The 15,846-nt window shown below is 43.8% G+C and overlaps 1 protein-coding gene across 1 annotated transcript in view; it reads left to right on the top strand.

The window, feature by feature from the left end:
• SLC26A5 (solute carrier family 26 member 5) overlaps window positions 1-15,846 on the top strand; it is a 46,025-nt gene that overhangs the window by 27,783 nt on the left and 2,396 nt on the right. Inside the window, exons 9-17 of the mRNA XM_059712764.1 lie at window positions 997-1,079; window positions 5,643-5,790; window positions 6,976-7,089; window positions 7,892-7,969; window positions 8,646-8,741; window positions 8,979-9,085; window positions 10,075-10,144; window positions 14,487-14,579; window positions 15,175-15,282. Coding sequence (XP_059568747.1) covers window positions 997-1,079; window positions 5,643-5,790; window positions 6,976-7,089; window positions 7,892-7,969; window positions 8,646-8,741; window positions 8,979-9,085; window positions 10,075-10,144; window positions 14,487-14,579; window positions 15,175-15,282 — 897 coding nt within the window. The remainder of the gene's footprint in view (window positions 1-996; window positions 1,080-5,642; window positions 5,791-6,975; window positions 7,090-7,891; window positions 7,970-8,645; window positions 8,742-8,978; window positions 9,086-10,074; window positions 10,145-14,486; window positions 14,580-15,174; window positions 15,283-15,846) is intronic.

Raw genomic sequence — 15,846 nt, 5'->3', positions numbered from 1 at the left:
GCCCTTGCACTCTGACCCTAGCTGAACTGGGGGGAGGCAACTGCAAGCTGCTCCCCCACACATGGTGCTGGAAACAGGGTCAGCAGGACGACTGCAGATCCGAACGTACATTATTTTTTTGGTTTTTATTTTTTTAATTTATCTTTATTGTTGAAAGTATTACAGATGTCCCCTTCTTTCCCCCTTGACCTGCTCTACTCCCCATTCTCCCTCAACCCCACACCCTCCTTCTACTCCAGGCCTTCAACCTCACTATTGTCTGTGTCCATGGGTTATGCATAGAGGCATATAAATTCTTTGGTTAATCTCTTCCCGTCCCGCCTCCCTTTCCCTCAGATTCGTCAGTCTGTCGCATGCTTCCATGTCTCTGGATCTATTTTGTTCATCAGTTTATTTTGTTCATTAGCTTCCACATATGAGTGAGATCATGTGATACTTGTCTTTCTCTGCCTGGCTTATTTCACTTAGCATGATACTCTCCAGGCCCCTCCATGCTGTCTCAAAGGGTAAGCGATCCTTCTTTTTTACAGCTGCCTAGTATTCCACGGTGTAAGAGTGCCACAGCTTTTTTATCCACGCATCTACATTTTATAATGATACCCTGCCATCGTACCCCCCCTCACAGTACAAGCTTCAGTGACCTCTATTCGCGCCATGTGATCAGAGACACATTTCCCCTGGCCCACATGCACAGCCAACTCCTGAAAGGTTTTATGGGCTTTTTTGTTTGCAGTCAACTAGCCAAACACTTCAGCATGGAACAGACCAAAAGAAAAAGGAAAGCACCAGGCCACAAGGAAACTAGAGTCCATTTTAATTTTCCGGGGAGAGTCGTCAGGAGAATTTAGAATTGCTAGAAGCTAACTGTAATTCTTCTTTTTAAAACCGAAAGTTGAGTGAGAATAGATTTGGCTTGGCTAACAGCATTTGAAGAGCTCACTTTGGTGGCATTTGAATTCTCATCTGTAAAGGACATTTGGTTTGTGTCTGTCTTAGGTGGTGATGGGAACGGGCATTTCAGCTGGGTTCAGCTTGCACGAGTCGTACAATGTGGATGTCGTTGGGTCACTTCCTCTGGGGTAGGAAAATAATTTGAAGTAACAGTGTGACTTGAATAATAAATGCATCTAATGTGGTTTCTAGCTCCTGCTTTAGTGTTCTTGCAATGAGAAACCCCTTTTATTCTGACCTATCAAATAGCTGAAGGTTTGGGGGGTGGGGGCTTGGGGGGTTTTGTTGTTTTGATTTTTCAATTTTTAGCATGTGCATGCGTGGTGGTTGTTTATTGTGGTAAAAAAAAAATAACATAAAATTTACCATTGTAATCATTTTTAAGTGTACCGTTCAGCAGTGGTAATTATACTCGTGTTATGAAACTGATCTCCAGAGCCTTTTCATCCTGTAAATCTGAAACCCCATGCCCATTAAGCAATAACTCTCCATCTCCCTTCCTCAGCCCCTGGCAACCACCATTCTGCTTTTTGCCTCTCTGAATTTGACTCCAGTAGGTACCTCATATAAGTAGAATTGTACAGTACTTGTCTTTTTGTGACTGGCTCATTTCATTTAGCATAATGTCCTCAAAGTTCATCCCTGTTGCAGCGTATGCCATGATGTCCTTCCTTTTTAAAGCTGAACAGAAGTCCACGGTGGGTACACCAGTTGCCGTTTTCATCCGTCGGTGGGTGGCTGTGCGGCTCCCACCTCTTAGATGTTGCGAATAGTGCTGCTGTGAACACGGTGTGCCAATATCTCCTCGAGACTCTGCTTTCCATTCTCTTGGGTGTAACTTGGTGAGGAGCCTCCATGCCGTTTTCCACGCTGCCTGCACCACGTTACAGTCCCACCCGCGCAGCACGTGGTGTTCGCTTTGTTTCCTATTGTTTAGCACGTACCAGTGTTTAAAACTCTCCTTGGGAGACATAGAAATTAAGAGCAAAAAGACCTAAGTCTAGCCTGCCACTCTCTAGCTGTGTGACCTTGGGCAAGTCCCTGTCCTCTCCAAGCCTCCGTTTCCTCTCCTGCCTGGCAAGCCTGGTGACTGATCCCTTTCCGAGGCCCATTGAGAGAGCCCCAGGGATATTAGTGTAGCCCCTGATACGCTGTAAGCGTCCAAGACAGTAACCAAAAGTTCTCCGGCTCATTCTTTCAACAACTTTTCTAGTTTTAAATCGTGTGTTGCTTCTTTGCTTCATCTTTTTCTTTTATCTAACTCTTTAAATGTTTTATTCCCTTCCTTTGAAGGAGCAAGAGTGGCTATGAGCTGCTCCTGGTCTGGCTCTGTTCCTCTCTGACACTCTCTGGCGGCCTCTGCATCTCTCATACTGTCTCACTCACCACCCCCTTCTCTTTCCAAAAAACCGAGGCAGACATGTGCCCCGATGCTGGAGGCTGACAGAACCTGGCATGTCCCCTCAGACCTGGCCTCTAGCCTCACCTACGAACCTTGTGCGAATCACAGGGAGAGGGAGGCGCTCTTTAAGACAGAGTTCACTCCGCAGAGTAAGTGTTGAAGGAGGAAGCATGAACTCGCGTATAACACGGTAATAATGCTTGATTTTCTATTTGGACTTGTCGTTTATAAAACACTTTAGCCTGGCCCGGCCAGGGTGGCTCAGTGTTTGAGCGTCGACCTATGAGCCAGGAGGTCAAGGTTCAATTCTCGGTCAGGGCACACGCCTGGGTTGCGGGCTTGATCCCGTGTGGGGCATGCAGGAGGCAGCCAGTCAATGATTCTGTCTCATCATTGATTTTTCTATTTATCTCTCTCCCTCTCTGAAATCAATAAAAATATTTTTTAAATACTTTAATACCCACCATCTCAGTTGCTGCTCACAATAGCACTTGTCACGTACATTATTCCCATTTAACAGATAAGTAAATTCATTTATTCAGCATGTGTTTAATGAGTGCCTGTTATATGCCAGGGGCACAGCAGTGAAAAGCAAACATGTAAGCATAAATGTCTTTGTTTTCATGGAGCTCATATTCTCCTGGGGGTGACAGGCAATAACCAAATAGTGAGAAGTGCTGTGCAGAGAGAGGAAGCCAGGAAAGGGATAGGAGGGGCTGGGGTTGCTGTTTTAGGTAGCGTATCCAAGAAGGTGACACTTGAGAGACATGAATGAGGTTTGGTGACTCCTGGTGAGTCCCAGCCTGGACCCAGAGCTCAGTCTTCCGATACTCAGTTGTGTGCACTTTCCATGACCTCACACCTGAGTCACTAAGATAATTAGTCATGTGATAAACATTATCCAAGAGCTAACCCTACTGAATAACTAATCACAAGTATTTGAATAAATGTGAGCTCTCACACTTAGACTTCTTTTAAAAATTCACATGCCACCCATATACTTTCCCGATGACGTTGCTTTCCCTCTGTCAGAGCTAGAGTTTTTCTTTTCTAAATGACATTTTACCTTTCTGAAACTTGGCTACCCAGAAAGCTTATCTTTCTGGAATTTTGCCCCAAACCAAGCAGGAAACCAATAAAGCCTGCCTACCCACCTATCTGTATCTGTATCATCACACCGTTTCCGTTATCTGTGAGTCTTATCGGTGCTTAAAGCAGCATCCATTTCCTTGTGTGCAGCTCATCAGTCCAGGTGAGGCTCGGCTGGTGGTTCTCTGGCCGCTCTCACTTGGGGTCCCTCGTGCCCTGTAGATGTCTGATGGGGTGACTGGGGCTGAAGGCTCCAGCAGGGCTGACACCTCAGCCAGAGGGCTGGGACTGCTGAGGGCTGGCTGGCCTCTGCTCTCCACATGGTGTCTCTACGTGGTGGCTCAAGGCAGGACAGAACAGCAGAAGCCGCGCACACAGTCACTTTCACCACATTCCGCTGGTCAAAGCAAATCACAAGATGGACCCAGAGGAGAAACAGATTCCACCCCTGGATGGGAGAGCAGCATGTGCAGGGACGGGAGGAATTCTGGGTCCTATCTGAAAGCAGACTATCCCACTTACTTACACACATGCATATCACTCCGTCTACACGCACGCACGTAAGTGCGTACACAGCACAGTGTCCAGAAAGTGGCGGTGGACTATTAGAGATCCAAGTTGTGGCGGCACATTCTGTTTCTTGGTTTACTTTCCTCCCTTCGTTCCAAAATCAACCCTTTTCTCATATTCTTATTCCTCAGCCAAAGCTGCTCCCAGGCCTTCCCTCTTGGCTAACGCTTCTGTAGCAAAGGGCAAGGGAAAGACAGTAAGTTTTAGAGTCAGACCCCTGGAGTGTGACTGCCTGCTCCATCTTGGGCAAATTACTTGACATCTGCAAGCATCTATTTTTTTCACCTATGAATTGGGATAATAATGGTACCTAGCTAGTAGGATTATTGTGAGGATGCGTGAGATGACATATGTCAAGCATGTAGCACATAATCTAGGCTTTTATGTTAGATTTCTCTCCTCTCTTCCCTCCCTTTCCTTTACCCCAGAACTTGAGACATCCCCTCTGTCGCTGTGATATGACATAGTAAGAGGCACAGGGAGGTGGATTCTTCATGGTTTTCGTGTGAGCAGTTGGTGAGCTGTTTGACCTGGAACAGGTTGCCTCGCCTCATTGTGCCTCATTTTTTTCATCTGTAAAATGGCCATTATGATGGTGCCCGGCTTACAGGGCTCCTGGAGATAAATAAGCACAGAACCTGGCACAGAGGAAATACCTAGTGATCGTTACTGTAAGAATAATATTATACATCAATTAATTGATTATTTTTATTATCTAGCCCAGTGGTCAGCAAACTGCGGCTCGCGAGCCACATGCGGCTCTTTGGCCCCTTGAGTGTGGCTCTTCCACAAAATACCACGTGCGGGCGCGCCTGTACAGTGCGACTGAAACTTCGTGGCCCGTGCGCAGAAGTCAGTATTTTGTGGAAGAGCCACACTGAAGGGGCCAAAGAGCCGCATGTGGCTCTCGAGCCGCAGTTTGCCGGCCACTGGTCTAGCCCAGTGTCTCAAATGGGAGCAGGTGCCTTTGAAAACCTATATTGCTCCTTCCCCCAAACTATTCTAGGGAATTCCTATTCTTTTCCTTTAGGAAGGAGTTTCCAACCTATAAAAAGGACCACAGAAATGAGATTGCCCATTGCGGGCCTTCCGGAGTCACAGTATTGGCCCCTTCGGACTCCCAGGTGAGACCCAAGGAGCATAATTTGCTGCAGCTCCTTTCTGATGTTAGAAACTCACCTGAAGAGATCCTGGGAAGAAGCAGTTATGTGAAATAACAAGGGAGAGCAATGAGTGCCTACTATTGCTCAGACAGCAATTCTCCTCCAAGATGACCCTTGCCCGATACCCTCCCTGCCCTCAGGCTTTGGTTCGAATGTCTCTTCTTCCTGTTCTGGTTCTTACTTACCTGCCATGCAGGTGCCATGAGGTGTGAGGTTACTTCTTTTCTAAATAAAACGGCATCTGATCTCTGCTGATAACCCATTCAGGCAGAAAGGTGGTACTCTGGGGCTGAGGCCTGGAAAGAACCTCTGTGTGTCCAGAAGGGCCCTTTTTGCCAAACGAGAGCAAACAAGTACCCATGGATCCCTCCTTTGTAAATAATGCCCCTCTGAGATGCTCCCCTTTCATTGCATGTTTGTTTCCCAGTGGTCACAGCACTTGGGTTAAAGTCAGCTTGCTCTTTCAGGCTACTCCCTCCAGCCAATCCGGACACCAGCCTCTTCCACCTCGTGTACGTGGATTCCATCGCCATAGCCATTGTTGGGTTTTCAGTGACCATCTCGATGGCCAAGACCTTGGGAAATAAACATGGCTACCAGGTCGATGGCAATCAGGTAAAAATCATTACTTTTGTACAGATGTTCCCTAGTGATACAATCATCATGCTCTGCTATGAAAGGCAAGTGAACTTGATTCCTCTGTCTTGATCAAAAAACGTGTAGTTTGATGGTGGATGTATTTAAAGCATGATTTATTGAACATTACATTTTTTTCATAATTAATGTAGATCAGATCATTATCATACTCATCCCATGGGCAGAGGTCCAGCTAGAAAGGCGAAATCTCCAATCTGAGATTTCCAGTTTGCCGTACTGCTATTGATGTTACCACTGTTTTTAGTCGTGTTTGTTTTTTTGTTTTTTTTTTTCAATTACAGTTGTCATTCAATAGATGTGATCACTTTTTAAAGTGAGTTTTTAAAGATGTGATCACAGATTGGGAATAAAATGTTTTTCCAGAGTCATTTTTACTCCTCAGGAAACCTTCTCTCTGGTCATTAAACGTTGAGTGTATGATTCATCACTCAAACTCCACAGTGTATTCTTTGTCACCTTCTTTTATAACATAGCTACAGATAAGGTATTTAATCTGAACGCCATGAGCTGTAATTTTGGCATGACAGTGTCTGTTTTAACATGCTCTGTGTTTCTAAGAGGAGAGGAGATGATCCCCATTCATATGAAGCACAGTGATCCAACCAGGAAGACCAGAGTAGCCCTGAGAGCAGGTTTCACTGCCCCGGGAGGACACTGACATGTACTCTGGTTGAACAAGAGCCAGGCATTCAAAAGATGTCAGAACTACACACCACAATCCTATATACCTTAACAACAACAAAGTTTTATCCCTAGCCAATGGACACAGACAGCAGGGGGGCGAGGACATGTGCTGGGGGGCGGGAGCAGCCGGGGAGAGGTCAATAGGGGGGAAAGGAGACATGTGTAATACTTTCAACAATAAAGAACTTAAAGTTTAAAGGATTGTCCCTTAGAGAGTATTTGGGAAAGAAGGCTGAGTGCAGCATTTACCGCCAGCACTAAAAATTCAAAGTGTTTCCCACCCCCACCTTAAATTATGGAATAATTCCTATTTTGAGCTCATTCTAAACCATTTCCGGTATCTGAAAAGACAATGAAGAAACAGGCTATACTGCTGACAATGTATATTACGTGGGCCATCGCCCCTTTCTTTCTGAAGAATAACGGGTCTCTCGTGTGCTTTGTTTCCACATGGAAAAGGAGCTCATTGCGCTGGGACTGTGCAATTCCATTGGCTCGCTCTTCCAGACTTTCGCAATTTCATGCTCCTTGTCTCGAAGCCTTGTTCAGGAGGGCACTGGAGGGAAGACACAGGTATGTATACGCCTGGCTTCTCGGGACTGGTGATTTGGGTGGTAGTTTAATTTTAATCCCTTGGTTCTTTTCTGAACCCAAAGCTATTCTGCCTGAAGATCCATGCTCCAGTGAGCTGTGTAGTGAATCAGAAAAAAAGTATGATTGATTGAAGCAAATCCCAAGGAGCTAAATCTATAGGAAAGAGGTATACTCTCCAGTTTAATCAAAAAATTATACGATACTCCTTGCTATCATAAACCTCAAAGCTGAGACATAGGATGTTGTCATGAAAGCCTTGGGCTGAGAATGGGAAGGATGCCAGCACTATCCAATAGAACTTCCACCAGTGATGGAAATATTCAGTATTTGCACCGTCCGGTATGGCAGCCACTGGCCACTTGAGACTCTTGAGCACATACAATGTGACTAGTGCAGGCAAGACCTTAATTTTTTACTTTAGTTTAAATTCTTTTAATTTAAAGAGCTACATGTGGCTAGTGGACACCACATTGGACAGCAGAGTCTTTTCTGACCTCTTCTGGCCCTTACGGGTCTCAGATCAGCACCAGATATCTCCTTTCCCCACCCCGGCAAGCAGATTTCAGTCAGGGTATTTCAGCTTCTGTTTAAAAGCTGTAAGAGGAGCCAGAACTTCAGAGAAGTGGGAAGGAGTTAATAGGTTTATGTAATGGTTTGAGTGACTTATATGAATCCATCTTTTCTTGATCGTCTCACATTGGTTATCAAAAGACTAGGACCAATCTATGCTGGCCTCTTACTCTCTCCTAAAAGCCCCTTCCATGTGTCTTTTCTCATGCAGCTTGCAGGTTGTTTGGCCTCGTTAATGATTCTGATGGTCATATTAGCCACCGGATTCCTCTTTGAATCATTACCCCAGGTGTGTAGCTTGGACTTGGTGTGAGGTTTTCCATGTGTACAAATTTTGCTATTTTATTTGTTTATATTTTTGTGGATGTTTCATGGGTCTTTAATGTAACCCTAGCAGGGTGGTATGAGAAAGGGCCAAGGCTAGGACCAAGATCCTAGTCCACAAGCTATCAGCAACTGGGACCTTGGGAAAGCCGTCTCAACATCTCTGGGTCTCAGTTTACCTGCAAAGAGGGTGTTTGCACTGGCTAGTCTCCAAGGTCCCTTTCTCCTTGATCTTCTCTCACCTAATACTTCCTTTTAAAATCTGAGATGGCCTACACTCCTCAGACATTTGTTTACTGACATATTTAATCTAGTAGAGATGACGAACAATGTTAGAGTAAAGAAAATCAATGTAGAAAGGCCATTGGGTGAAATAACTCCTCGAGTACCAAGTTTAATTCTGAACCTCTTGACTACCATGCAGGTTTGCTGCTAGGATATAAGCCTGGTTTTCCAAGGCCCATTTTAGCTAACCAAGTCCTGAAAATCCAGGTGTTCATGGCTCCAAATGTACCATCACTGCCACGTAGGAAGTGAGTGGGGAGAGGGTGTGGGAGGGCAGCAGGAGGACAGTGAGGAGCCAGCAAATGGGGCTGTTTGGACACAAGAGGAGAGGCAAGTGTGGATGTACTGTGTTTCAGGCTGTGCTGTCGGCCATTGTGATCGTCAACCTGAAAGGAATGTTTATGCAATTCTCAGATCTCCCCTTTTTCTGGAGAACCAGCAAAATAGAGCTGGTAAGTAACAAAGGTGACTGTTAGGTGATTGATCATAGCAACACAGGGATTAGTGCTGATAAAAATGTGAGAATTATAATTTAACGCAGTCAGTTGTTATATGCAGTGTCCAGTTAGGCAAGGTTAGGTATTGTGTGTGTGTGTGTGTGTGTGTGTGTGTGTGTGTGTGTGTGTGTGTGTGTAACTCTAGGAAATTGTTAACAGGATTCTCCATAAAGCTTTCTGTGTTTCGTGCAGACCATCTGGCTTACGACTTTCGTTTCCTCCTTGTTCCTGGGGTTGGACTATGGTTTGATTACTGCTGTCATCATTGCGCTGATGACTGTGATTTACAGAACACAGAGGTGAGTGTACAGATTGGGATGTGTGAGTGTCCTGCCCGAGATTGCAGTGTTGACTTTACGTGGATTGTATCTGTCTACAGACTGAGCATCTTGACCGTGAAGGCAGTGTTCCTAGAGTCCAGAATCAGGCACATAGTGTGTTCTCTGAATACTTATTGAGGGAATCCACCCAGAAAATTAGCTACTGTTTGTATTGTATATTCTGACTCACAAAGCACTTGCCTCTGTATGCTAAGAAGCACCAGGACATAGTACCAAGACCATGGAATGTCACATCAAAGACTTTGGGACATATTCTGGCTCTCAAAGCTCCCTGACAACCCACCTTACCTCACTGGGCTTCAATTTATCAAACAAAACTTAAGAAAATTTCTATGCTAACTGGAGATTTTTATTTTCTCCCCACCTCTTTAGTTGACTACCCACACCCCGGTCAGAGACTCCTAGAAACAAAAAGAAAACCTCTTCTTAAGTAGAGTAGGATGACAGTTCTATCTACTGAGTAGAATGAGAACTTGAGTCATGTATGGCATGACTTGAACTCTGCACAATTCATTTCTACCCCCATCTTTAAATGCCCAAGTCTTTTTTCCTGATCAGGTCGTTGATATGGTAAGTGTCTGGTGTGGTGTGTATTTGTATGGTATGTGTGTGTAATTACATTGTGTATGTGAAGGGTATGTGTCATATGTGGGGTATGTGTTTCTATGTGTCTGTGTGTGTTATTTGTGTGATGTGAGATATATTTGCTGTATGTGTGTATTGTATATGTTGGGAGTAAGGTGTAGGGTGTGTGTGGTGTGAAGTGTGTGGAGAATGTTAGGTTTGGAATGGCACTAGGAATGTGAAAGGCACCATATAAGGATCAAGTATTCCTGAATTCACTAGCACATCCATACATGACATTTAAGTGTGTACTACTTCATTTCTCAATTACATGCTGGGTCTCAGCACAATGGTATGTTAACACAGTCACTCTCTCTCCTCAGCCCGAGCTACAAAGTCCTTGGACAGCTTCCTGACACTGATGTGTACATTGATATAGATGCATATGAGGAGGTAGGACCTTTTCTATCATTCTAAATGGTTGTAAGCAAGTGATGTGGTGTAATGTGATTGGCTAACTAAATTTTATTTTCACCTAGGACAAAAAGTGGGGGTTAAAAGGAAGGAAGTATACTGGTCAAAGTGAAAATCCTGAATATTGATTTACTCTCTGGATTCACTTTTATAGCTTACACTGTACATTATACTATACATTAATTGCTCAACCTCCTAATATTTATTTTGTCTCTTTTTTAAATGAGGATAAATATATAGTATTGGAATTAAGGTATATATTTACAAAATACTGAAACTGAGAGGATGGTTTGTATGTGCATGATTTTTTTCTGATGATTTAAACTGATGGTAAAATATTAACTATGTAAAATACAGGTTAAAATCAGGGTTTAAAATATCCTTGATTTTGAATGTTCTTATGTGGAATCTCAAAGACTTTTCTAAAATCTTTTAAAACTAGTTTTCTCTGTTTTGTTTTTTTCTGGAGAAGAAATTCTCAGATTCACTGTAAGATATTAGGAAATGAGATTGTATTAGGATTACTGTTTTCTCCTCCTTCCGAAGAATTATATGCTGAATTACTTGTTTCCAAACTGCGTTCCAGAGACAAGGCTTTTTTTTTTTTTAAGAGATAGAGACATCAATGATGAGAGAGAATCATTTTTTTTTTTTTTTTTTAAATGTGTGCAGGTTAATGAATATCAATTATGAAGGGTTTTTTTTTAATGTACAAACACCCACACAGACAAACCCATGGTCCAAGTTCTTTTTTTTTTTTTTTTTTTAATTAAATCTTTATTGTTCAGATTATTACATTTGTTCCTTTTTTTCCCCCCCCCATAACTCCCCTCCTCCCAGTTCCCGCCCCACCCTCCGCCCTCACTCCCCACCCACTGTCCTCATCCATAGGTGCACGATTTTTGTCCAGTCTCTTCCCACATCTCCCACACCCCTTTCCCCCCCAGGAATAGTCAGTCCATTCCCTTTCTATGTCCCTGATTCTATTATAATCAACAGTTCATTCTGATCATCAGATTATTTATTCACTTGATTCTTAGATTCACTTGTTGATAGATGCATATTTGTTGTTCATAATTTGTATCTTTACCTTTTTCTTCCTCTTCCTCTTCTTAAAGGATACCTTTCAGCATTTCATATAATCCTGGTTTGGTGGTGATGAACTCCTTTAGCTTTTCCTTATCTGTGAAGCTCTTTATCTGACCTTCCGTTCTGAATGATAGCTTTGCTGGATAAAGTAATCTTGGTTGTAGGTTCTTGGTATTCATCACTTTGAATATTTCTTGCCACTCCCTTCTGGCCTGCAAAGTTTCTGTTGAGAAATCAGCTGACAGTCGTATGGGTATTCCCTTGTAGGTAACTGAGTTTCTTTCTCTTGCTGTTTTTAAGATTCTCTCTTTATCTTTTGCTCTTGGCATTTTAATTATGATGTGTCTTGGTGTGGTCCTCTTTGGATTCCTTTTGTTTGGGGTTCTCCGCGCTTCTTGGACCTGTAAGTCCATTTCTTTCACCAGGTGGGGGACGTTTTCTGTCATTATTTCTTCAAATAGGTTTTCAATATCTTGCTCTCTCTCATCTTCTGGCACCCCTATAATTCTGATGTTGGTACGCTTGAAGCTGTCCCAGAGGCTCCTTACACTATCCTCGCATTTTTGGATTCTTTTTTCATTTTGCTTTTCCGGTTGGATGTTTTTTGCTTCCTCGCATTTCAAATCATTGACTTGATTCTTGCGCTCCTCTGGTCTGCTGTCGGGCGTCTGTATAATATTCGTTATTTCAGTCCGTGTGTGCTTAATTTCTAGTTGGTTCCCCAATATAAGATCGAGGGTCTTATTAGTTTTCGTGTAGATCTCATTAAGTTTATCGGCAGCTTCTAAACAGTTCTTGAGAGACCTTAAAAGTGTGGTTCTGAACTCTATTTCTTCCATTGACAATTTTGTCCTGTTTCTTTGTCTCCGCATTTTGTTATGCTTCCTTGGTGCACCCCCTAGTGGTCTTTGTTCGCAGTCTTATAGTTAAATCTTGATTGTTGTAGCTAATTCCAGGGAGGGTTTGACCTCCAGGCCAAGTGGCTATGAGAATCAGCTGTGTCAGCAGTGAGAGAACTTCTGTCCTCTAGGGAGGTGCTAATCTAGCCTTTGCCTGAGGCTATCCGGCAAATGCCTCTGTGCAGGGCTTGGGCGGGGCGGGTCGCACAGGATCAACAGGGTGGGCCGGAGAGAGCAGTTATGGCGGCTCTCAGTCCTGTCCCCAGGGGCTCTGCCTCTCTGGGTCCCAGCACCCGCTGCAAAGCTCGGAGAGAAAGCTGCACTCGCTCTGACCGAAGCCAGACAGTCCCGCTTCTCCCGTTTGAGTCTGGGTCCCTAAAGACTCACCCGGATCTGGTGCTCAGAGTCTGCGACTCCCTCCCGATTGAAAACAACAACCGCGCCCTCCGCCGCCAGCCCGCTCCGCGCACTCCGCACCTCAGAATTTGACTTCAGCACTGCGCCTCCTCTGAGTGTCCGTATGCGTTTCTCTTTCCTCCTAGTTGTAGGACTTCCACTCAGCCAGCGTTCCTGTGGTTCTGGGTGATGTCCCTTCCGTTTTTTGGTTTCACTTTTGAAGTAGTTGTTCAAAGCAGCAAACTCCGGCGTTAACCTATGCCGCCATCTTGGTTCTCCGAGAATCATTAATTAGCTGCCTCCTGCACACCCTATACTGGGGTCCAAGCCCACAAGTCCCTCAACCACTGTGCCATGCCAGCTGGGCTCCCTGTGTTTGCTTCTATGTATTAGGTAGAGCTGCCATGTCTCCTGGAATTGGTAGAGTGGCCTTGTGTAGTAGGTATCCTATAGGGCCCAGTGGCTCAGCCTTCCCAGTCACCTGAGCTGAGCACACTAGGTGTGCCCCTGTGTACACTGTGTACACAGTCTTGTAGTTGAGCCTTGATTGCTATTGGCATCACTGGGAGGAACTGACCTCCAGGCCAATTGGCTGTGAGAACCAGCTGTGACTACAGTGGAAGAGCTGCTGTTCAAGAGACACTCCTATGGAGTAGGATTTGCCTCAGTGAGGTGTTAGTGTTCACTGAGTTTGCCGCGTGAGTGTGTTGCTCATGGATGTGTAAAGTTGTAATCTGGTATGGTCTGAAACTGTCCATTGGGTACAGTGGCTCTGGGGCCTCCCAGGAAATGCAAAGTCAACTACTACCAGGTGCCACCCAGCAGAAGCCACAGAGCGATCTGCAGATGGCTGCTATTTGTGTGGGGCTTGGAAGTGCCCAGGCTAGGCCAAGCTGTGAAGCAAGGCAGGCTGCTGCTAGTGCCAGGTCTTGCTGATGGCCAGCTGCTGCTTGTTTGAGAGATTATAGGTAAGTCTGAAGTCTGAGCCAGGACAGACCATTCATATGGAAAAGCCATTGCAAACAGCTTGGGTGGGGCTGCAAATTGGGTGGGGTGGGGTCTCAGGAAATCACCAGGGCAGAGAAAACAGTATGAGAAACTCAGATATGGCTGCCGGTCATCTCTGCAACAGGGGGAGGTCTCAGCATAGGAACAATGACCCCAGTGAGCACCCCTGTCTGAGAGAAAGCCACTCCTGAGTTCTTGCTCCAATGCCAGATATCCAGTTTCTCCCAGTATGTTTCTGGATTCCCCCAAACTGCTGCCCCAGCGCTGGAGCTTACAGGGAGCAGGACCATGTAAGTTCATGTGCTGTCCTTTAAGGGGAACTGCTGGGTCTCCAGCAGCCTCAGTGTCACTCAGTCACAGTTCCTGCTGGTTTTACAGCCCAAGTTATGGGGCCTTCTCTTTTCAGCTCTGGAACCCTGGGCTGGGGTCCAAAGTGAGGCTGGGACCCCTGTCTTCTCACAAGAGGCCTCTGCAGCAGAGATATCTTCCCGATTTAAAAATAAATAAATAAAAGCCACACAGTGTCGGACCAGCCCATTTGTCACCTCTGCCCCTCCTACCAGTCTCTATATACTTTCATCTTTATTCTCTACTTGTAAGACTTCCATTTAGCCAGATTTCAGGCGGTTCTGAGTGATAGTTGTTCTGTATTTTAGTTGTAATTTTGATGTGGTTGTGGGAGGCAGCGAGTACTGGCATTTACCTATGCCGTCATCCTGGTTCTCTGATCAAAATGTGCATTTTAAAAGGCTTTCTTCTTGGTCTCCTTCCTCCAGAGCATGAGTAGAGAGACATTGTTTTATCTAAACACTATTAAGAGGGCCCTTAGCAACCTCTGTGTGAATTTTCAGGTTGGAAGAGGGAGGCTATTGCAGTTTTGATTCTGAAATATTTCCATGTTTTAAATTCACTAACATTTTATTTCTTAGGTGAAAGAAATTCCTGGAATTAAAATATTCCAAATAAATGCCCCAATTTATTATGCAAATAGTGACTTGTATAGCAGTGCATTAAAAAGAAAGGTGAGTCACAAAAAATTAATTTTACATTGTTTCTCTTTCTACATTTTTGTAGATGTGTGTATATATATATATAACCTTTTAAAATGTATGTGTACATTTTTTTATGTATGTGTGTGAGTATATATATATATATATATATATATATATATATATCCTTTTGAAAAAATTTTTAAGAAAAGGTGAAAAAATAATTTTAGATTTCTTGCTCTTGGGATCATAAGAGTTCCTTTGGTCATGATTAGAACTTGATCCTACCCTGTCCAGTTTATAGGAAATCCTCACAATCAACCCAAAGTCTCTTAAATATAAGAATCTGAGAAATCTAAGTTTGAAAAATGCTACTTTAAATTCTCTTTAATACTTTAGCTTCTGTTTGGCTTGAATCAAGACCAAGAATAAGAAAACGTACTAAAATTCTTGTAATGAGGGAATAATTCAGTTCAGGGATCTGAGAGAAAGGTAGAGAAAGGTTTGGGGTGGTAACTTCGCATAGAAAACCATCAAATTGGGACATTTAAAGATTAATTGTATTTGGGGGGGGGGGGGATTCCTGGGAGCCAAGAAGTGATTTTACAAATATTGCTGTTCTGTAAAGACGGGAGTGAACCCAGCATTTATTATGGGAGCAAGAAGAAAGGCCATGAAGAAGTATGCTAAAGAAGTCGGGAATGCAAACTTAGCCAACGCAACCATTATCAAGGCGGTGAGTGGTCTCTTCAGTGTAATTTTCCCTTCTCTCTTGATTCATAGTGGCCCCCACCTTTATTCATGATTGAAATTTTAACACAGCATGAAGTCCCTAAAATAAGAAAGCTTAGAAATAATCTAACTATCCTTTATGTATTAAAAATGCATGATAAAAAATAAAAATGCATGATAAGGTTAGTTATGAGAATGCTTCTGAAATAAGTAGTGATATAGGCTCAGGAAAACATTGTTGTTTGTTATTTCAGTAATCCTCACCCGAGTATATTTTTCCTTTAATTTTTAGAGAGAGTGAAAGGGAGGGAGGAAACACAGAGAGAGAAACATTGATGTGAGACACATTTATTGGTTGCCTCCCACATGCCCCTGACTGGGGCCGGGATCAAGCCTGCAACCAGAGTACCTGCCCTTGACTGGAATCGAACTCAGGACCCTTCAGTCTGCGGACTGACGCTGTATCCACTGAGCAAAAGCAAGTAGGGCGGAAAAATATTATTTTAAAAAGTAAACATCATACAGAACCTTAATAAATTTTATCATTACTATTTAGCCATAGATTCAT

This window comes from Myotis daubentonii, chromosome 10, assembly GCF_963259705.1.
Source record: "Myotis daubentonii chromosome 10, mMyoDau2.1, whole genome shotgun sequence".
NCBI classification, from domain to species: domain Eukaryota; kingdom Metazoa; phylum Chordata; class Mammalia; order Chiroptera; family Vespertilionidae; genus Myotis; species Myotis daubentonii.
Note: the sequence above shows the minus strand (reverse complement) of the source record. Positions and strands in the feature narration are given on the sequence as shown.